Raw genomic sequence first — 24,026 nt, forward strand, 5'->3', positions numbered from 1 at the left:
CTCCCCTTTGAACTGCTTACAGAACTTGCCTGGACTATGTAACTACGTTTAGTGCAGCAAATTGTGGTAATGCTGGCATATCTTTGCTGATGGTGTCACCAGTGATCTTTGCTGATGGTGTCACCAATGATGCAATTTTTCCAAAGGAACTGTCAATTGGCTTGGTGTCGTGGCATTTCTGTATCCTCCTCCCTTCTGCTAGTGATGGTCTAAAATTTGGGGGCCAATGGCTATACGCTGGACCGGTAGTCAGTGACGGGTATGATCCAATTGCAGTGGTATCAACCTAAGACAGGAGGCTGACGCCTAAAGGTCAGTTGCCTAAAGGTCAGTTTTCTGATGACGGGTAAGAACCATATGTTGAATTGGACAACCTACCAGGCACGGTCCTTAAGCCACATTAACCTCACTCCCCCACTGGCACCAAGGCCAAATTTGGGGGCCAACAGAGGTGAGGCAAAGAACCTCACCCCCCCACTGGTGCATAGACCTATCCACAAGTATGGCTGTATGCTGGACCGGTAGTCGGTGACGGGTATGATCCAGTTGCAGTGGTATCAACCTAAGACAGGAGGCTGACGCCTAAAGGTCAGTTTTCCAATGACGGGTAAGAGCCATATGTTGAACTGGACAACCTACCAGGCACGGTCCTTAAGCCACATTACTTGTTGTTTAATTAATCAGAAGGGGGGAGATGCTGGGAGCCATCAGCCAAGTAGGTATGACAAATTCCTTGCCAGCTTACTCCCATGCTGTCTAGTGGAAGGACTTCTGAAAGGTGACCTTGCTCAAGGACCAGGGCAGGATCCGTGTTTAGGGTGTTCCCCCTTTAGAATAGGGCGGTTTAGCATAATAGGAGATTAGGGTGTTCCCCCTTTAGAATAGGGCGTATCCTGCTGCTGAGTTCCTCTTGAGTGCTTAGGGTCAGACAGTATATTTTGGGAGACAGAAGCCCATGCGGAGTGGATTTGGGCAGAGTAGTGGATTTGGGCAGAGAACGTGGATTCCCCCAGAGCGTGTTTGTAGACGGCCGGTGTGAGTTCGGGAATAAAGAATTGCTGTTTGAATCTACAAGCTGTGTGGAGACTCGTGATTTGTGCCCAGCCAGAGACTGCGGCATCCTCCCAAGTGACCAAGAGTCAAAGAAAAAGACAAACAAAATGAGAGAGTGTCAGAAGGCATCTGCGGTTCTACCCGTGTGGAGACGAGCTTGTGACCAACAGAGGTGAGCTACACAGGAGAGAGCCCTTGAGGCCACGTGGACACTGAGACCAGAGCTGGCTACCTGCGGCTGGGCCCACGCAGTGATCCCTGAACTCCTGCTGCCACCCCCAGCGCTGGTCAGACTGAAAGAACAGGACAGTGACCGACAGCTCCCCGACATCCCGGGACTGGGCAGTCACAGCTGCTCAGCGTTTCTCCAGTCCTCACGACCGTCTTAGAGGTGGCCAAGGGCAGGGTCGGCTGTGTGCTGTGTGCCCGGCCCAGGAGAGCCGTCTGCTTCTCGGAACCCATTCCCTATGTAGAAAATGGATACACTAACGGCACCGATCCTAAGGGGCTGTTGAAAGGATTGAATGAAAATGAGTGTGTGCAGTGCGGAGAGCGGAGCCTGGCCCAAGGCAGCCCGTAAGAAACGCTGGCTGCTGTGTTCTTCCTGCAGTGCCGGGTGGAACCCAGGGCCCTGCACGAGCCAGGCCAGTCCCCTACTATGAGCTAGGTCCCCGGCCCTTTTTGTCATATATTTTGAGACAGTGTCTCATTAAGTGGCCCAGGCTGGCCTTGAACTTGCCATCCTCCTGCCTTGGCCTCCTAAGCGGCTGGGATTACAGGAGTTCACCACCACGCCCGGCTGCCATTGTTATCACCAGCCTGGCCAACCCTCAGCAGGCTATGAGGGGGCCTGAGGTTAGTGTTAGGTGAAGGTTAAGACCACGCGGAGGGTGAACGATGCCGGAATCCAAATGCTGGAGCTCTGATGGCACAACCTGATCAGCTGAGAGCCACTCTGAAGAGCAAGCGACTCCAAGTCCTGACTCTCAGAACCCCCACCTCTGCAACAAGGTCCCAAGTCCCCACTCTGTGGTAGCTTCTCTGGGACACCTTTGGTCCCAGAGCAGTCGGAGGTAGTGAGTACCCGGGTCCAAAACTAACTTCCTTGGATTGTGCGTGGCTCTGACCTATTATTTCCGATACATTCATTTCAACACCCTTGTATCGGTGTTTGGATCCTTAGAACGCAGCCTGGGCTGGAATTGAGGCTCTCTAATTAGCACTAATGACAGGAGGGGGAGAATAACCAAAATTGGATGCTAAGTCCAAAGAAAATAATTTCATTATTTCAACATAAACAGTAACTAGAGCTAGTGAGGCTCGGCTGAGATGCATCGTGAGAGGCCAGCTTGAAGGATTAAATTCATAATCGCCTATAATTAGCACATCAATTATATGTAAATAGCGTTTTAAAGAGCTGGATCAAACCATTATTCGGTTAAGCACTTTAAATATTCCCTGATACACTCTTCATTGCTTCTTTATTCATAAATAATACAAAGGTTAATTTCAGACCAGCCTCAGCTCCAGCCTGAGCCGAAACAAACTTCCAACGGAGGCGAAAGGAACCAATGAGGCGTTCCGCCAAAGCACCCAGACAAGATCAAGAGAGGGTGGGGGGCTGGGAAAGGGGGGTCCACAGGGAGGCTCCTCCAGGACGGGGCCTCCCTGTGGGGCGCTCTCCGTGCTGGAGGATGCAGGCGCCCCTGCTGCCTGTCACCCCAGGTCCTACTGGACAGCCGGCTCAAGCTGGACTTTCCCTCGGAGGCCACAGGATGGCCCTTCTTCCCTCCTCCAGGCTCAGGCCTGGTGGGAAACAGGGGAGCAGAAGGAAAGGAGGAAGGGAGAGGGAAGGAAGCGGGGAGCAGGCAGGGGATGGGGGACACACGATGTTCTCTGCTGCGCATGTGCCCACGCGTACTCAGGTTAAAGAAAACCATTAACTGTTGTACGGATAAAACCATACCCAGTGTGGCAAGCGGGTTCCCATCCTGAGTAGGTCTAACGCCTGGCCATGAAAGAAAGCCTCATTTCTAAACAGTGAAGCAATAGCAGGCCGGGCCTGGGGCGCACACCTGGGAGGCTGAGGCAGGAGGATCAAGCCTCAGCCACTTAGTGAGGCCCCAAGCAATTCAGTGAGACCCTGACTCTAAATAAAATATAAAAAGGGCTGGGGATGTGGCTCAGTGGTCACGTGTCCCTGAGTTCAATCTCTAGTACCAAAAAAAAAAAAAAAAAAAGCGATAGCAGAAGGAGAAATGAGATAAAACCTTCCCCACGCCCCGTGCATAAGGATCGTGGTCTCTGGGCCCTGACGGCCCTTAGGCATATTGCCTGGTTGCTGGCCACGTCCACGGTCCCCCAGGTCGTCTCAATCTTGAGGTAGGGAAAGCGTCTCACCCAGCTTTGAATTCCTCCCAGCCCAAAGCCTGGTGCTCACCAAACTCCCTGAGTTAAACTGTATGTAATCAGAAACAAAATGCCCAGCATTGTGAATTTAGAAGATCTCTGCCTCAGACCTCTCCGGCCAAACGGAACAGGAGTACCGCAAGGCGCTGGGCGTGGGCACGTGGGCTCATACGATAATCCGAACTGAAAAGGAATAGGAAGTTGGGGTTGAATGGGTACAGGGTTTCCACCTGGAGAGGAAAAAGCTCTGGAGACCACGGCAGAACAACCTCGTGGACGTACTTCGTGCCACTGAATCGTACACTTAACGGTGGTTGAAACAGTCAACTTTGTATTACGTCTATTTCACCACAATTAAATAACAGCAAATGCCTGCAATCTCAGCAACTTGGGAGGCTGAGGTGGGAAGATCATAGATTCAAGACCAACCTCCATAATTTAGGGAGACCCAACCTCAAAAATTTTTCAAAAACCAGGTTCAGTGGTATACACGTGTAATCCCAGCAGCTCAGGAGGCTGAGGCAGGAGGATAGCAAGCTTGAGGCCAGCCTCAGCAAATTAGTGAGGCCCCAAGCAACTCAGAGAGACCCTGTCTCTAAATAAAATACAAAAAAAAAAAAAAGCTGGGGGTGTGGCTCAGTGATTGAATGCCCCTGAATTCAATCCCCAGTACCCACCCCCCCAGAAAAGTTTAATATTGACCAAGTTACTCCCCAGGAGGGAAAAAAAATGTGATAAAACCAAATAAAATTGAACATTCTACCTTAAACAGTGGAAAAACTTAGAAATTGGTGTCTAACTGAATATAAAACTGATTTTCTTAAGGCAGTGAGCCTGAATTAGCATGTGTGAGGTAAGATGGACTCAGCAGGCCTCCTGGGTTTCACAGCATCCAGAATATCCAGAGGGAAATCAGGTCACTCTGGGATTTTTCCCTGACTGTCCTCCGTGTTCAGTGGCCAAGTGTGATGGGTGGCAGCCGGAGCATCCCAGTCTGACGTCTGTTCATAGCAGCCAGGACAGGCTGTCCCCTATCGTGATGACCGGGTTTATGGCGGGAGGAGGAGATGAGTGCTGTGTTGGAAAGTCAAAAACGACCCTGGCTCAAGAGCCTCCCGTTACGGGCTGGACTGGTTCTGAACCCAAAAGACTGGCCGAGCCGTCCAGGGAGCAGGCCCCTCCCGCGAACTTACCCAACGTCCACGCGAAATAATACTTGGGCTTTGAGGCTTGCATGACCACATACAGGTAGCAGAGACGCGTCGGGAAGTCCGCCTTCTGGACAAACCAGTCCTCGGCAAGGCAGGTGACCGGGAAGGTCTTGGTGAGCGTCAGGAACAGAAGGAGAGACACCAGCGTGACACACAACTTGTGCATCACAGCTCCCTGAAACGGGGGGGGGGGGGGGAACCAGTGTGAGCACGTGGAAGACTCAGGCATGGGGGGCAACTTCAGCAAGACCACGTGGACAGGGTGCTGCCCTGGCACTGGCCACGGAGGACCCACGTGTCCAGCACAGATGACAACCTCCCTCAGCGTCTTCACCAAAAAAGGGCAGGTGGTTTCATTATCCACAACATCAGATTGAAGGACAGCGCCGCAGGGTGACGATTTCCCACCAGAAAGAAACAACCCTTTGCCTGCTGCATCTGTAACCTTCAGAACCCAGGAAAGGGGCTTGAGCTCCCAGCCAGAAGGTCAGAGGCTCAGGACGGCAGAGTCTAGGCAAGGGGGAGGACACCTGAGCCGGTGTGTGGGCAGGTGATGGACAGCGTTAGCCTCCTGGGGGACTCAGGCATAGTCCCTTCTAGAATCAAGTGACACTGACTTTTTAATTCCTTTCAACAGAACGACGTTGCCCAGTCTCTCTGACATTCCAGGAAAGTCATTCTGGAGATCTATAGTTTCCAACTTCATAAAAATGGACTTTTATTTGCAGTATGGCGTACTGAGAGCACGTCCCCAGGGGGTGGCCTGGGTGGAAGTGGATGGATAGGTACTAGGTCCTGGGAACAGAGCCTGACTCCCAGCTAAGTCCTCCAACACTGAGAACCCCGGCAGATAAACACCAATAATGGCATTTTAAACAAATGTGAGAAAAGTTACTAGCCAAGCTCTCGGATAAATTGTTTAGCTTCCCTTTTCTGCAGTGCTGGGGATCGAACCCAGGGCCTCATGCACGCTAGGCAAATGCTCTTCCACTGAGCTGCACCCCAGCCCTGGCGTGTTCACTAAAACAGGCAGTAGGTCAACCCTAGCAGCAAAATCTGTTCTCTGGACTCGGAGTAAACAGTTGGCACTAAAGACTTACAGTTGGAGATGGCTCTGGCAAGCTGTGGAAATCTTTGTGCTTCCCGTTCACTTCCAGCAACTTCATGTGGGTATGTCTCCCTTCAATGAATGCTACATAGTCCTTGAAATGATTGCAAGGGCCAGCAATGACGCTCATGAAATTGAGAAGGTAACTTAAGTATTCCAAAAAAGAGGGTTTCACTCTGTGAAAAATAAGAAGAAAGTTGAAAACTCTCTAGTCTTTGGTTTTCCTCTAGGAGGTGCAAGTGAGCGAATCGTAGTAAACACGGTAGTTATCTCCGTGGATGACTAAAGGTGACAAGACCTTTCCCGGAGCAATCCAGCAGGAGAAGAAAATTAAAGGGAGACAAATAGGAAAAGAAGAATCAAACTATTTCTGTTTGCTGATGAAACATGATCCTATATCTAGAAGTCACCCCCCACACACAAAAAAAGACCTCCAGCAGACTTCTAGAAGTGATAATCAAATTCAGTGAAGTTTCGAGATGCATGATCAACACACAAAACTCAAAGAAACCAAGAAAAGGATTCCATTCACATTAGCCTCAAAATAAAATAAAAGGCTTGGGAATAAATCTGACTAATGAGGTGAAACACCTCTACAGTGAAAATCGTAAAACAGTGAAGAAAGAAATTGAAAGAATACCTTGAAGATGGAAAGGCCTACCATGTTCATGGATAGTAAAATTCGTGTCATCACAATGGTCATATGGCCAAGGGCCACCTACAGACTCAGTGCAGTCCCCATCTAGACAACAGTGTCACTCCCTACAGAACTGAAAAGGGTCCTCAAACTTACACGGGAGAAGAAGAGATCCAGAGGAGCCAAAGCAACACAGAGCAACAAGACTGAGGACAGAGGCACCCCGATACCTGACCTCAAATCATTCTACAGAGCCACAGTCACAAAAACAGCGGAGCACCTGGCATGAGAGACAGACAGGACGACCAATGGAGCAGACCAGAAGGCACAGAGACAAACCCACATAAGCACGGTCATCTGGTTCTTGACAAAGGTGCCAAAGCGTAAGTTGGAAAAAAGTCAGCCCCTGGAATGGTGCTGGGGAAACTGGATATCCATGTGGGAGAAGAATAAAAGTGGGTCCCTACCTCTCACCACCCACAAAATCAACTCAAAGTGATCAAAGACCTACGAATTGTACTACAAACAGTGCAGCTGCTAGAAGAAAACAGTAACACTCCAGCACATCAGCATGGACACCAACGTCTTTAATAAGACTCCTCAAGAAATAAAACCAATAATCAATAAGTGGGACAGCATTAAATTAAAGAACTTCTTCACAGCCAGGAAAACCACGAAGAGCATTGAGAGAGCACAGAATGGGAGAAAATCTTTGCAGCTGCTCTTTCAACTCGGGGCTCATACATGAAGATCTCAAAAACCTTACGACCAAAAAAACTAATGATCCACTTAATAAATGAGTGAAAGATCTAAAGAGACATTTCTCAAAAGAAGAAATACAAATGGTCAAAAAAGTATAGGAAAAAATGTTGAGCATCTTTAGCAACCAGGGAAATGCAAATCAAAAACTACACTGAGATTTCCTCTCACCCCAGTCAGAACGGCAGTCACTGAGAATACAAATCGTGGCAATTGCTGGCGAACACATGGGGAAAAGGTACATTTATACATTGTTGGTGAGACTGCAAATTAGTACACTTTGGAAAGCCATATGGAGATTTCTCCAAAGACTAGGAACCACCATATGACTCTGCTATCCCACTCCTTGATATTTATCCAAAAGAAGTAAAATCAGCATACTAGAATGACACATGCACACCAATGTGTATCACAGCGCGATCCACAACAGCAAGTTATGAAGCCAGCCCAGGTGTCCATCATTAGACAGATGATAAATAAAATGTGGTTACATACACCTGGTGTTCTACTCAGCCGTGAAGAAGAGTTAAATTGTCATTTTCTGGTAAGTGGATGGAACTGGAGGATATCATGATAAGGCACATAAGCCAGACTCGGAGAGCCCAGGGTCAAAGGTTTTCTCTCATGTGCAGAAGCCAGAGAAAAAACATGAATAATAATAATAAAAAAGGAATCTTGCAAAACTAGAAGGGAGAACAGCAGAGCAGAAGCAGGTGACCGATGGGGAGAGAGGAGAGGAGGGGAGGGGAAGGGGAAGAAGAGAGGAATAAAGTCGACCAAATTACGCTATGTGCCTGTGTGAGTGTTACCGTGCATTTCAATTTTATATGTAACTATGATGAACCAGCTAAAAATAAATAAATAAAAGGAAGACCAATACAGGGCAGGGGGAGGGAAGAAGGAAGAGAAAGGTTAGTACTGAGGATTGAAATGGAGAAACCTATGCCATATGCGTTGATGACTATATCGAAATGAGCCTCATTTATTATCTATAACTACAAAGCCCCAAATTTTAACTTAGTTTTTAATTTTTTAAAAGTTGAAAACTTCTTGGTCTCCCACCTTTCTTCAGAATGTGCAAATAAGGAAATCAGGGAAGACAGCAACCTTGTTCAAAGCACCCTCTGACCAGGCAGGTGGTCAGAACAGGCTTAGGGCTCTGTGGCTCCCTCTGCTGGTCACAGCTGTAACTGCCCAGGGCTGGGCCTGGGGCAGAAGCTACTGGGAGGCTGGGAAATGCTTTTTTCTATCACCCTTGTCTGTCTACATCACAAAATGAAGATAAATGAGCATAAGACAGGGTGAGAACCTGACCTAATGTGAGTCTGTGAGTTGGCTGGGATGCTCCAAAAAGGGAAAACCCTCCAGGTTGCCAAAATAAACCCAAAGCAAATGATGGGTGGAACCAGTTTCCACTTGGAAGAAGCCACATAAACTAGTGTGGCGAGTCTGCTGGCTAATTTGGCATCCAGACGAGGCCCTGAATAACAGGCCAGGGAGGTGGCAGGGAAAATCTGGTGAAAACAGTTCTGCTTAAGGCTTCGGGGCAGCTGGGAGTCACGGGGAAAGGCGTTCTGAAACTCCCCAGCTACCCAGCGCCGCGGCTGTCCCCATCTTCTTGATGCGTAGTAGAGACAGAATCCACTAGAATCTTCCAAAGGTTCTCCGCGGCCTCCACACCCCGGTTTCTCAACGAGGAAACCACCTGGGCCGCCTCCCCTCCCTCACTGGGCTCTGGGTACCCCCCTATCCCACGCTGGGCAGCTCCTCTGTCCTCAGCCCACTGACCTTTGTCAACCCATGTCCTGCTGCTCTCCTGTCCTGGGGGCTCCTTCCCTCTACACCTCCCCTTTCACCTGCACTGCCAAGGCCCACCTGCACTGGCTGCCTCCTGGTGCCCAGCCCAGGCCCACTTCTCCGCCCACCTCCTGTCTCTTCCCGTGACTTTGGCACACTGATGTGGGTGGACAGATAGCGGTTCACATGCCCATGGGAAAATAACGCCAGAGCAGACAAAACAACTTTGGAGAAGGAGAATCTTTCAGAACTAATAAGTTAAAGATTTCTTTTACTCCTTGACCTAACAATCCACTTCTGGGAATCGGTCCTACAGCTAGACTCAAACACATTTAAAATAATCCACGTAGGATTCCTCAGAACACTTGGAATGGAACCACCACTGGACCCAGGTATCCCACTCCTCAGTCTATACCCACAGGACTTAAAGTCAGCATACTACAGGGACACAGCCACATCAATGTTTATAGCAGCTCAACTCACAATAGCTAAGCTATGGAACCAACCTAGGTGCCCTTCAACAGATGAAGGGATAAAGAAAATGTTACACACACACACACACACACACACACACACACACACACACACACCGGAATATTACTCAGCCATAAAGAAGAATAAAATTATGGCATTTGCTGGTAAATGGATAGAACTAGAGACTATCATGCTAAGTGAAATAAGCCAATCCCCCAAACCAAAGGCCACATGTTCTCCCTGATATGTGGATGCCACCATACAATAAAGGGGAAGATGGAAGAATAGAAGTTCATCGGAATAGACCAAGGGGAATGAAGGGAAGGGAGGGGGGACGTGAATGGGAAATAAGGACCTAACTTTTCTGTGTTCATATATGAATACATGACCAGTGTAACTCCACATCATGTACAACCACAAGAATGAGATCCTAATTAGAGTAAATCATATTCCATGTACGTATAATATGTCAAAATATACTCCACTATCATGCATATCTAAAAAGAACAAATAAAAAATAAAAATAGATAAAATTTTTTAAAAAAATAATCCATGTACAAGGTTATTCATCACTGATTCCTTGTCAAAGCCAAAGATTGGTAGGCAATCCAAGCATCCATCAATAGATTTGATAAATAAACAATATAATATTCATATTATAGAATTAATATACAGTATTACAGAAATGAGGACAATCTCTAAATACTGATTTGCAAAGGACTATAAATATTAACTTACTTTATTGCAAGTCGGTGTTGCTCAGCAGAAAGGTCTTCAGCTCTTCGACCTAATCCTATTAAAAAAAAATAGAAATACGACATTTAAAGTGAAGTAGACAGCTCATCTTAACGAGTCTTACCAAACTCATTTGAAAAAGGCAAATTATTGTTGCTTCATAAATCATCAAGCCCCTGGTTTTCATTTTATAAAAATCCCTGGGAGGGTGTGGCTTAGTGGTGGAGCACAGGCTCAGCATGCACTAGGCCCTGGGTTCTATCCCCAGCATGGGGTGGGCAGTTCCCTGGGTCAGAGAGCTGCCCAGGAGCCTAGGTGAAGAAGGAAAGTCTCTGCAGGTTCCAATGACAGGGAGCCTTCCGAGCTTTTCTGTTTAATTTGCATACTGTGACCCAGACCCCAGAGGGCTCCGGAACACCCTGCCCCTCCTCCACTGGGGGTTCCTTCCCCTGTACGATGTCACTGCAGAGGCAGAGAACAAAACTGCCCCTCGCAGACTGCAGGTGTGAACACCTCCCTGGTTAGGCTGGCTGAGGTCCTGAAATGAGCTGAGGGCAGGAAAGGGACCCAGAGGGAACAGAACTGGGACTTCCCTTTTCCAGCAAGAGTAGAAAGGTCACCCCGATACAAGGAAGGCACAAAGAAACGGCCAGATTTCTTCTTAAAACCTACCCTTAGCAGAAAACCTTCCAACCCAAGGACGAGTGCGCCCTATAAAATGGCTGTGTTGACTGCAGAGAAGTCACTAAAGTGTTATGAGCAAGAAGTCAACTGTGGGGCTGCCTGTCCTGCTAAGGCTGGTGACGGTCACCAACCACGAAGGAACTGCAGCGCTCCTCAGAGAGGGCAGAGCGTCTCTGGAGTGTCCTTGTTCCTCCCACACACACGGAGAAGAAAAGATGAGGCCAACAAGCACAAGGACGTCCCAGAAAGTGGATGTGGTGGGTGAGAACACTTTAAAAATTAAACCTAGGCAAAAAGTCCACTTAAAGAAAAAAAGAAGAAATAGTGTCTAAAAAAAAAAAAAAATAGAAAGAAAGAAGAATCTCTTCATTGTTTCCCTAAGATCTCCACTGATAGTACCATCTGGCCACCCGAGTGGCACTGACAACAGCTGTTGGTCTGGGCGGCTGCTCGTCTGCAGGGCTCCTCTCGCCTGGCCCTTACCAGCCTCCCACCCGGGAGACCTCTCGGTGCTGGGCACGCAGGAGGGTAGCTCCCCTGGGAAGACTCCGTCTTGATCTAAAATGATTCAGTTCTCTACAGAACAGCTAGGGCGCCCGGTACGAAACAGGGGGCACCGGGTCAGACCAAGTGTCATCGGTTCTGAAGATGGAAGGACTAACAAGAAAACCAGCTCCTGGAGACAACCGTCTCCTCCTGTCACCCAGTGAAGACACCCCACAGTCAAGCGCACAATCCACAGAAGGTGCTTTTGGGAACTGCACCTGGCACCTCGTAAAGCCAGGTAGAAATCTTCCCTCCAACTGGAATAACCCTCCTCCCTTCCCTGGGTCCCCATAAGAACAGCTTAAGTCGCTTTTGCTGGAAAAATGACAGATTCTTCCTTCTCCCAATTTTAAAAAAAAAATTTTAATTGATATTGGACTTAAAAGGTATTGGACCCAATACCTTTGTTTTATTTTTGTGGGGTGCTGAGGATGGAACCCAGCGCCTCCTACATGCCAGGCGAGTGGTCTACCACGAGCCACAACCCCAGCCCTTCTCCCAGCTTTCTACAGGGTCAGGCTGATCTCATTAGATGATTTTTCAAGATGATTGTCCAGTAGACAATTTTCCATCAAAAAAAAAAAAAGATGTACTATTAAAAAATGATTAAACATCCAGTGCTGTTTGATTTATTCATTACCTTATAAGCTTTTTGGAGATTAAACCAAAGCAAAAGGTTTGCCATTTCTCAAGCAATTTGGAAATGAATTCAGAGAGAATCACAGATTTTAAAACACTGCAAAGATAAACAGAGAACCCCTGCTCCCGGAGTGAACATCTCAGCACATTTAGACTACAGATTCCCCGGGGAGTGGAGGGGGGTGAGGCGGACAGGTTAAAGAGACTTGGAAAGGCAGAACGAGAGGTGGCGAGGTCCACGGGCACGTGTCTAACCCCGGGGCACACAAAGGAGAGCTCGGAGGGCCCCAAGGAGGGGGCTGTTCTCACCATCATGGACTTGGAAAGCCAGGGTCGTGATCTTCTGAGTGACGATCATCAGGGGCCTAGGAGGAGACGGGAGGTCAAGATGAAGAAGGCCCTCCGGGGGAGCCTGTGACTCTGCTTCTTTGTGTGGCGGTTCTTCATCTTGCAATTTATTCAATAAAATCCCAAAACGGGACAATGCACAATATTCAGTTTGTATTTCCCTTCCAGATCGCATTAAATCAGTAGATGTGATGACCCTGAATGAGGAGTCACACTAGACGGTCTCTCTCCAGAGCGAGGCCCCAGGACCAGAACCACCACATGGGCCTCACCTGGAGCGACTCAGCGACACACCACCTGACCCGGGAATCTATTTAACAAGATGGCCAGGGGCTCCAACACACACCAACACGAAAAGCGCTGGCTGGGGAGACGCCTAACCCGGCTCCACCTGGAGAGACAGACCTGCACAGTCGTGTGCCACGTCATGATGTTTCAGTCAACAGCGGCCCCAGAAGATTAAAGTGGAGCTGAGAAACTCCGACACCTTGGTGACGTCACAGTCGTCACAAAGCCATAGTGCAACCTGTCACTGGCATGTCTGTTGTCTGTGGTGATGCCCGTGCAAACCTGTCTAGGTGTGTTAAGTGCACACACACCTGCCCTGTGCTACAATGGCCCAGTGGGGTCAGCACAGTGACATTCTGTACAGGCTCACAGCCCTGGGGAAAGAGGCTCTACTACACGGCCTAGGGGTGTGTGTGCACCTAGGTCTGTGTGTGTGCACCCTCGTATTCACACAATGACAAAGCCACCCAGTGAGACATTTCTCAGAACGTGCTCCCTCGTTAAATGACACATACCTGCCTCTCCACCCAACTGTGTTCTCACAGCCTTTGCTGTATTAGAAGCAATTCTCCCATCTTTTACATGGTAAAAGTCGTGTTTGTAAAATGCAGCTCTCAGTAAACAAACCATTTATTGACAAAAATAGTGCCAACCTTAAGTTGGTAAGAGTCGTCGAATAAAACTTGCCTCAGAAGCGGCACGCATGTCGGAAAGAATGGTAGCACAAATAAGTGAGGGCAGGAAAGGTCTTCTTAACAAATTACGATGGGGACAACTGGATGTCCACATGAAAAGAGCAAAAACAATTCAAAGATGAATCCAAGACCTAAATCTAGGAACTGAAACTGCCAAACTTTTAGGAAAAAACATAGGTATAAATTTCATGACCTCAGATCAGGCACCAAATTTTTAGGTATAATATCAAAAGCACAAGCAACAAAAGGAAAATTAGATTTCATGGAGATATACCTCCAAAAGAGTAAAAAGATTTCACAGAATGCAAAAAAAAAAAAAAAGCAAATCATACACCTGACTGGAATATATGAAGGACTCTCACAACCTACTAGAGAAATAACTTCAAATGAGAAAAAAATGAGTGGCTATTTCTCTAAAAACATACACAAATGGCCAATAAGCAGTTTTTTGTTGAAAAGATGCCCAACAATAATTATGGATAATCGATTAATGGATATATCAGAGACAGGAAGATTGAAACCACAACCTCACAACCACAATCACATTGTGAGACACAACCACACAAGCACTAGGAAGGCTAGGATCCACAACACAGACAGCAGCAGGTGTTGACAGGAATCTGGAGACACTGGAGCCTTACATGCTGCTTGCAGAAATGTTAATGGTGAAGCTGCTGCAGAAACAGTCTGATAGTTTCTCAAAAGTTAAACAGAGTTACCTTAGGATATAGCAATTCAACTGCTAGATATACACCCCTGAGAAATGAAAATTTATAGTCATGGCTATGCTTTGTTAATTCACTGGGTGAGAATGCTAAAAACCACTGGATTGTATATTTCAAATGATACAAATTCTATCTCAACAAAGCTATCATAAACGTTTTTAAGGGAGCTAGGTGCAGTGGCACATGCCCCTAGTCCCAGCTACTTAGGAAGCTGAGGCAGGAAGATGGCTTGCTCAGGAGTTCAAGGCCAGCCTGGGCAACACGCTAGACTCACTTTCAAAAGAAAAGGAAAAGTGGCATCTGATTTTCCATTTCCCCTAGTTTAGAACTTGTAATACGCCTTCACTCTTGTCAAAGTTCCTTCAGGTGTTATAACAAAATACCACTCACTGGGCACTTGCAAATGGTGGACTGTATTCTCACAGTCCTGGAGCCTGGAAGTCCTAGGCCAGCTGGCAGACCCACAGCCCGGTTGAGGGCCAGCTTCCAAGATGGCTGTCTTCCGTCACTTCATGGGGAGGAAGGGCAAAGGCGCTCTGCAGCCCTTTTTACAAGGGCACTAACCCCATGCGTGAGGGCTCCACCCCTGAGACCCAGGGGCCACAGCCCAATGCCTCAGCATTGAGGGCGAGGATTCTGACATGACTTTAGAAGGGGACACAAGCAACTGGGCTATTGCACTGCCCACAAGATGAAACCCCACAGCTCTGACTGCATACCTTCCTTCACACCCTCAGCCTTAGTCTGGTTTTCTGACTTCTATTCCATGGCTTCTTGCTGGATTTGCTCTCTTTGCACCCTATGGACAGTCGGCCTGTTATTTGGAAGGCTGAGGGTTTGACCCACGTCTTATCACAGTATCCTGGATCCATAGGATGCTCCACAGCGTCCAGCAGACCACGTGCAGCAGTGAGGGAAGATGCAGCCAGACACAGCCATCTTTTGGCCAAATATGACAAGTGTCAACTACATTCACCCCTTCTCTCTGAGTCCACTGGCTTGTCTAATTCTGCTCATTCTTACTCTTATTTTCCATCCCTTTAAAATAACAAGCATGTAGTAGGTGAGTCATAAATATGCACTAATAAATAAACCACTTTGAATAAGTTGTCAACATCTACCCTTGGGCATCTCCACCTTTACACCTAACCTGACATCTCATTGGCAAAAGCCCGATGGCCAATGGCCACCACTGAAACAAGATTCCTAACGTTGGGCTGAGGCTGGGGCTCAGTGGCAGAGCGCTTGCCTAGTGTGTGTGAGGCACTGGACTGGATCCTCAGCACCCCCTAAAAATAAACACTTAAAGTAAAGGCTGTGTCCATCTACAACAGCAACAAGAGAGATCCAAAAGATGAAAAATCCCTAATGCCCAGCAAGACGTTGAAAGAAGGGGGCAGCTTGCCCAGGGGAGGGGGGAAGGGCCTCTCTGCGTCCTGCCAGAAGGGGCGAGAATGACCAACAAGGCCACCAGGACACTCGGTCTGGTGTGTGTCAGGACATGCTCATCAGTGATGCTCACCTGGACCACACTCTCACCCCGAAGAAGAAAAGAAAAACCTGCTCTTCCAGAAAACTGAGGTGCTGGTCCCAGGAATAAGGGCTACACCAGAGCTCTGTGCACGGCCAAGAGGGTCTCACAGACCAATGGGACTCTGTGGCTCACCCTCTGCTGTCCAACAAGGCCTCGGACTCAGCACCCGGACCGGGCTGAGCTGATTTTCTTAAAGGGACTCCCTGTAAGCAACACATTCAAGGCAGTTTTCAAATCAGACTTCAAAGCATGATGGTTTTCTTTCTAATACCTTTTGCCATTTTTTTCTTTTATTTTGTTTGAAAGTTTGGAAAACCTAGGAACCAGCCTTCCTCATGCAAAACCCAGCACATAATTTTTTAGATGTGTGGCGGGCTCTCTGGCAATCGCTCCATTTGTAAACCAATTAAGTGTCTACAATGTATCTAATTTATAACTTCCATCTTAGGACCCCAAAATTGATACATCAAAAAAGAGAGATAATGTATTTGGTTAGCCCACCTTTCTGTCTCTGTAGAAATACAACATTATTGCCCTCTGTCTGGAGTAAACGTATTCCGTGCCCAGGCATTGCCCCGAGAAACATCCACCAGTCCAGGACAGACCCACAGGCAGGACTCCCAGGCGGGCAGCTGGGGAGCACCCAGGCCAGAGATGCTCCCGCAGAGGCCACGCCTCCCTTGGGCTGCGCCAGCCAATGAATGAGCAGCGCCTGGATACTTAGACCACGCCCTCCAAAGCCAGGCAACTCCTGTGCGCTGGGAACTTAGCAGCAGGACTCCACAGAAGGTGGCAAACTAGAACCCTGCTGCAGGCCAGGAGCTCCCTCCTCTCAGGGGTCAAGCCTGCATCTCAGTCTCATGGCTGCCATTCTCCTGAAACCTCACACATCTGTTCCCATCCTGGCATCTGCTTATGGGGGATCCAGACTGATGCGACGGTAGAACTGAGCACCTACTGCTGTATCAAAAATACTCATGTTTCAGGACGAAATCTGTGCCTCTGGATCTACGTAAAAACCATATTGTTCATGACTTAGAAAAGACGTTCTTTTCTACGGGGGAAAAAAAAGCAGCTGTGTCTCAAATGTTGTCACACCTCATCCAGTCTGTATTTCAGCACTATGTTGTTTCTGATTTAAATATCCAAAGAAGTTTCTGACAAGTTAAGTAAAAATGAATAACTCACATGTGATCATGAATTTATAAAACACAACGCTCTAGTAACTTGTGATAAAGCAGATCGAAAAGCCACAAATTAGAACTCAGACCTGTTCACTGAAAGCAACAGCTTAGAAACCCTACATACTCACTTTTCCATGGGTGTTAGGAAGAGCACCAACCACACAGCCGTCCCCAGAACAATTCCCCTCTGAGCCCTTTGACTAAAGAATTTCTTTAAATCTATTGAACTGATCAGATACAAAAATGTGGACCACACAAGTCATAATGACATCATTAGCCTAGGTACACATAGGATTGCATGAATGGTGCGACTCTACATTGTGTACCACCAGAGAAATGAAAAGTTGGGCTCCATTTATGCACAATGAGTCCAAGTGCATTCTGCTGTCATGTATAACTAATTAGAACAAATAAAATCAAACATAAAAAAGAAAGAAATATAATGGAAGAAATGACGAAGAAAAACAGATAGATGAAGATATTTGGAGTAAAAAGAATAAGGACAACCCTAACACACACACACACACAGTTTTCCAAGATTTGACCTCTATTCCTTAGCACTCAACAAAACCACCCAGTGTTCACTTTAACAAGTGACCCACCAGGTACATTCAGTGCCACTTCTGACTGCAAATTCAATAGCCCATGACTATAAAAAACTAGAGTGACCTGAAGAAGAAATATGGAATAAGCACATCTTGAAATTTCTTTGCAAATATCTTTTTTCCATACCGTATAACCCAATTATTAGAACATACTGGGCTTGGGCAAACGGGGTGACCAGAATGTCATAAAGTGATAGAAAAAAACATTATCCATGGAACAAGAGGGCCAAGGTCCCCTCTGGAAAGCAGGCCAGGCCAACAGAGTGTCTATTGTCCTCCGAAAAGGTAACAGGAACTACAAGTGGCCACTGTTCCAACAGTCACATTCGCTGCAGTTCACCAAAATCTTTAATATGCATGCAAATGTATTTAAATAACATTCCAGGGTTTTCATTATCATAGCAATATAAATAAGTAAAATGAATATTCAAATCATCAATAACGGACCCCCAGACAGAACCTGTCTTAATGTTTCATTATTTCCTCTCACTCGTTTTCTATGCAACTCCACAAAGAAAAAAAAAAAATGGAATCTTGACACATGTCTTTGCCTTGTGGTTTTTATGTAATGGAAGCACGCTGGTACCTTAATCTGATCATTCATCTCTTTTAGATTGTTTTGGGATGCTTCTAGTTTCTCACTACTGACAGCAGTCAAACAGCCTTGTGAAAAATAAAATAAATTTGGCTTCTTTACAGTAATTCAACTACTAAGTGTTTAGACTATTATGAGATAGGAACTTTTTGAAAACTCTCACTGGAAATTCATGGCAAAATTGCCTTCCAGAGGGTTTTACCAATTTATCCTCCCACTGGCCGGGTCTAGAGTTTTCATTTCATACTGTTTTCAAAACACACATTGGGCAACTGAACTACCAACATGAGGGGAGCAATTATCTGCCTGAATCGGGCTGAAACTGCAAAAAGGAAATAGAGTTCTTGCTGCTGCCCTTGGAAGAATCCATTCACAATCACAAACCTAAAAGGAATCAGCTTTATTGCAACTGTTGAGCTTCCCCGGGGAGAACAGCAACGGTGCTGGTGCCTTTCCCAGCCCACAGTCACAGAAAAACAGAACAGACGTTCACCCCTGCCTGCACTGATATAGATTATATTAGCAGCACAAATAAAAATGTATTTTACTATTCTCACCAGCCCTGCCCATGGGAACTTGACTACTTTTAGAACGATAAATAAAATTACAAGTTCCTGGAATAGCCTAAAGTACAAGTTCATGTGTTCTCCAAAATTAAAACCATCTATATGTGTTGTTTGACAAAATCACTCGTCACATCCAACGCCATTCGATTCCTGTCTGTGCTCTCACTCTGAAGGTGTGATAAAATGTGCTAAGCACTAAGATTTGCAGACATGCTCCAAAGAGAACAGTTACACATCCAGCTGCTCTGAAATGCCACGTTCCACTTCAAGACACTGCTTCACCTCTCCGCAAAATCCTACACATGATATTTCAACTGAAATAAACAGTGGGGTTAGAGGAAGCCCATCCTGGAAGAGAATCTGCGGCTGCTCATGTGCTCATAATGAGAACACACGATGGTACAGAACCTCTCTAATTGGCAATTTTTGATTTAAAACATCTTGCCAATTTCCGGGTGGTACGGACCCCTCTATCTGTCAACACAGACGCTGGCGTACTCCAAGAAGATGGACGTACGTCAGTGAGGCAGTGGGCACCTATGTGATAGGGGAAAATAATGCCATTCAACGTCATCTATGAAAAGACAAAAATAAGGACACATCCTCCACGAACTGGATGCCTGGCCACTCAGTGACCAAAGGACTAAACCAGGTGTGATTTTCAGGCAGCAGATGCTTTTTCTTTGTATTCTTTCCTGACAACAGAACCTTTCTAGTTCAAATATTCTGCAGTTTTGTGTGTGACGTCAGAGATTTCTTAGTCCAATTTCGAGACTCTGCTTCTGAAAGCGAGGTTGACAGGACCTGATTTCCATCCTCCTGCTGTCAACCCCAAAGTCACCCCATTTCACAAGCACGTTTGTCTGCAAATGCCCTGCACGGTTTTCCTTTTGATACCTGCCCACAATTTTGACTGCATTAAAAAGAAGCTTAAATTACTCAAGCACTTGTGGTTTTGACAAAACGAATGGAAGAGAAGGTATCACAAGGGCAGCCAGAGACAGGGACCGTGGAGGAGCAGGAGACAGCCGCTAATGCATGAAAAGGTAAAGAATGAGGAACAGAGTGTATGAGTATCCTCCAGCTGCCATAACAAATCATCACGAGGGGGTGGCTTACAAACACAGAAAACCTTTTCTCACACTTCTGGAGGCTAGAAGTCCAAAACGAAGATGTCAACAGGGTCGGTTCCTTCTGCCGGCTTTGAGGGAGAATCTGTCCCATGCTTCTTCCTGGTTTCTGGTGATTGACAGCAATCCTTGACATTCCCTGGCAGCCGGCTACATCATTCCAATTTCTGCTTCCATCTTCCCACGTAGTCATCTCCCTGTGGTCTGTCCTTTATGGCCTTCTTACAGGGACATGTTGGACCCAATGCATACCCTAATCCAGTATGACATCATCTGAACTAGTTATATCTGCAATGATCCTTTTCCAAATAAGGAAAAAGTCTGAGGGTCTGAGTGAACATGAATTTTAGGGGGATACTTTGTCAACCCAACACAAAATGATATGGCCACATTTTCACTTTCTAGGAGATCTTGAAATCAACACGTGCACACTGATTCTGCAGGCTGCTCACTCCCGTCTCTTGCAGACATGCCTGGTATATCCAGGGTTCCTAGTCCGTGTCTGCTGAAGAATGAATGAGCAAGGGTCTGAGGCAGGACCCAAGCCTTTCCTTGCAGAGCGGCTCTGCTGAATGGCAGCATCTCTGTTCCAAAAAACCCCATCCGCCATCTCCAGAGTGATGTCCTCTAGCATTCACTAAGAAGGTGAAATGGCACAGATGCTTGCAAAGCCTCTGAGTGAGGAAATCTGATGCTTACAACGTCTTCCCAATCCTTCCAGCGTCTCATCCACATCTCACTCAACAGCAATTACTTTTAATGTGCTCACCCTGCTTTGTGACTCTACAAAGGACCCAATCTAGTTTTGGAACAATCACCATCTTCACTTCCACATCCATCTATCATGAGCTTATATGTAAGTCAAGATGGCTAGCTCTGTGCATCAGCTGGACTTGGGTAAGGGGTCTCCAGACAGCTGGGAGACATTGTTTCTGAGGTGTGTGTGAGGGTGTTTCTGGAAGCGATGAGCATTTGGGCAATGTCTAGTCTACCGAGGGCCTGGACAAAATAAAAAGGCAGAAGAAGGGTGAATTTTCTCTTTCTCCCCTCCTCTTTCTCTGAGCTGGAACATGCGTCTTCTCCTGCCTTCAGACACGAGAACACCAGGCTTAGACTCTGAGACACACCAGTCTAGGTCTCTGGCTGGTTCCCTCAGCCTGAGACACACCGTCAGCTCCTCAGCACCTCTGGGTCTCCAGCTTGCAGACAGCAGATTGGGGGACTTCTTGATGATGAGGGGGGTGCCCACATCTGCTGGTTACGAACATGCCACACTCCAGCAAGCTGATGACCCTGATGAGCAGGCAAGGGTGGCACTGACCAGTGCGAGCCAGGTTGAGAGGCATCCTGCTGTCTCAGGTCCAAAATGCATGACTCCAAGGCAGGTGGAGAGGGTGGCAACCATGGACGCTTTGCAAGGAATCCATCTTTGAACTGGGTTTTAAGAAATGAAGAAAGAGGTTTCCAGACTGACGAAGATGGGGAAGGGCTTTCTGATGAGGGGAACTCGAGGCACAGTACTAACCCAGCATGTGTGGACCTTGAGCTTTTTTCCATGTCGCACATGGGAGCAGGAGGTGGCAGGAAAGCAAGTGGAGATATTCAGGTCCAGGTCCCATCTGCTTTGCAGTGGGGAACCTCACTCTGGCAGGTACAGAAAACAGAGACTGGGGAAGGGGCAAGGGGAGGGAAGGACAGCTGCTAGGAGGTGCTGCCGACTCGCAGTGGTCCAGGGGGTGGCTATGGGCACGAGGAGCAGCAGATGGAGTCCAGTGACAACCAGGCTGCTGAACTGATCACGCCTGATGACAGAAGCCGCTGTCCAGGAAGGGCCTCGGTGGGCACCTGCCTCACCCTTTTGTTCTCTGGCAGAGCCAGCCGCTCCATCTGCCGGGAACACCTGTTCTCCTACCTAGAACTCAGTGTCCTTGGCACCTGGCGTTGTACCCAGCACACTGGAGACTCAAATATTGTCGCAGAAATGAATGAATGAACATTGACTGCATGAAAAAGAGAGGGTGATATTCACACGAAACAGGTAGTAATGTAGTTTGAGCCAAAGCCAAAGCTTTTTGTTCATCATCCTAATCAGTACGGTTGTTGGATAATTAGAAGGAGTCTCCTGGAAACATTGAAAAATATGCCAACAAATTCTGCAGTATTTAACTAATTCCCTTATTGAATAGATATTAAGTAGCAAGAACTCCTTCCAGTACAGTGGGGCTCTGGGGTGAAAGCTGAGCGTGCAGGTCATGGATTAGACACTGTGCGGAGATATGGTTATTTTTAATGGTATCACTTTCTGGCTATTTTATTATCTTTGTTGCTCCCATACTGTGTTTTATAGCAATGCATACCACTCAAGAATAAAATCATTTTTGTGAACTTATTTCAGATACACTGGGGAAGCGTGCTCTTACCATATGGGGTAGAGACACCCAGCTGGGAGAGAAACAGGGAAAATCCCAGGAGAAAAGAAGCCCAAGCCACAAGGTGAAGATTTGAATGTAACAGTCTCTGTGTCCAAAAGCAACACTCTTTCACCCTCCTGAGCCTAACTTGGGGGGACAGGTGAGCTGCACAATGGCAAAGTTCACACACGTGAGCTGAGTGCAGCCCCCTATTCCAACCTGCTCACCAATGACTCAACAATTGAGACGCAATCCAACCACCCGAGTTCTCCCCGACCTCATGCCACCTGCAAGGAACAGATCCAAATCCCTAGGGAAGTAAGTGGAGGATATGCGTGTCACCAGGGGCAACTCTGCTTACTGCTCATCCTGAAGGATTCATAGAAAGCTATTCCTCCGCTAACCTCAACAGAACACTGACCATCTGCAGTCCTCACCAGGCGACGAGTTGGGACAGGAGGGCTCCCCCAGGCCAAGGCTGGGGACCTCACGCTGTTCCACGCATTACCCTTGTGGTAGCTGGAGGTCTAGGGGCATCTCAGGGAGGAGACAGAGCAGCCAGAGGACACTCGCAAGGTTCAGACTGACAGCCATTTCAATTCACCAGGAAGAATTTCTAGGTCATTAACCAGAGGGTGAGCACCGACCCTGCACGGCAGGCCTTAGAATAGGGATGGGCACACGGTTTCTGTAGAGTTGAATGGTGAATGTTCTGGGCTTTGCCAGCTACATGGTTCCACTGCAATGACTCAGCTTCAGCCACTGCAGTGACAGAGCAGTCAGACAACCCGTCCGTGAGCAAGTTCTGGCCGCCCTCCAGTGGGACTGCTTTAAAAAAGACAGTGGGACAGAACCCCCAGGCTGTAGCTTGTGACCCTGACCTTACAGCTGAGCACAGTTTATAATCCCATGGAACAATCCAATCTTCAACCTCCACCCTGTTCACACAGCATTTTACCAACTGACTTAACTCACCTGATAATTCTTATGCACACTTGATTCATACAGACCCTCCAAGATTGAGTCAAAAGTCCGCAGTCAGTCCCTAGTCCCCAAACTAAGATACTCACCCCGAAAAATCTGTAGTGAGCACTCCATAGTGAAAGATGTATATTCGGCTGATGTGACATATTGTAAGGTATCCCATCGCCACAAAAAAAGTGTATCTAAGAGCAAAAACACAGAAGAGCAGTGTATTATGCAGACCAACAGTGCACTCAGGAAACGTTCTCTTCCTCCTCTCCCTCACCCTCTGTAGGAGAATGGTCAGTCACACCCGGGCCAGCGACATCCCAGGCCATCCTGAGTCCTCACCTCCCCACCCTCGGCTCTGAGCCCTTCATCTCTTCACCGGGACCACAGTGGTCGCTCTCAGTCCCCACGGCATAATGGAATCAGCGAGGGAGCTTAGCAAACTGGGGATGCCTGGGACCTCCCCCAGCTGTCCTGCTTGAGTGGTACCAGGTGCACATGGCATTCCAACGGGCAGCCAGGACTGGGAACCGCTGACCCGCAAGGTCTTGTACTAGGACCCGCCTCTTGACCAACCATCATGTTCACACGATAATCTTTACAAAACACAAACCACCACCATACCCCTGACCACGCCCTTCCTTAAGGCTTGGTTCTCTCGGTGTGTGTGCCCCTGTTTTCTTGCCCCCCCTCTGGCTAATTCTGCACAGGACCCTCCCTACCCACACCTCAGGCTTCGATCGCCACTCTGTCCTTGGCACTCCAGCTTCCTTCAGAGACACCGTCTGCTCCTCTATGAGTGTAAACCAGCAACACACACATAGGCAGACCACACACAGACACACACGGGCATACATACACACCCTTGTCATTCACACATTTATCAATTTGTAACAATAAATTTACCTGATAATGTGTGCG

At 47.4% G+C, this 24,026-nt stretch overlaps 1 protein-coding gene across 2 annotated transcripts in view; it reads right to left on the bottom strand.

Annotated features, from left to right (window-relative positions):
- The window catches only part of Mboat1 (membrane bound glycerophospholipid O-acyltransferase 1), a 98,735-nt gene that overhangs the window by 19,001 nt on the left and 55,708 nt on the right, over positions 1-24,026 (bottom strand). The window contains exons 4-8 of one of the 2 annotated variants that reach the window (XM_076857917.1): positions 23,204-23,299; positions 12,362-12,417; positions 10,187-10,241; positions 5,774-5,957; positions 4,656-4,848 (exon numbers count right to left, since the gene is read on the bottom strand). In XM_076857917.1, coding sequence (XP_076714032.1) covers positions 4,656-4,848; positions 5,774-5,957; positions 10,187-10,241; positions 12,362-12,417; positions 23,204-23,299 — 584 coding nt within the window. The remainder of the gene's footprint in view (positions 1-4,655; positions 4,849-5,773; positions 5,958-10,186; positions 10,242-12,361; positions 12,418-23,203; positions 23,300-24,026) is intronic. The other variant, XM_076857920.1, reaches the window with a different exon arrangement.

The sequence above is a fragment of the Callospermophilus lateralis genome, chromosome 6 (assembly GCF_048772815.1).
Source record: "Callospermophilus lateralis isolate mCalLat2 chromosome 6, mCalLat2.hap1, whole genome shotgun sequence".
NCBI lineage: Eukaryota > Metazoa > Chordata > Mammalia > Rodentia > Sciuridae > Callospermophilus > Callospermophilus lateralis.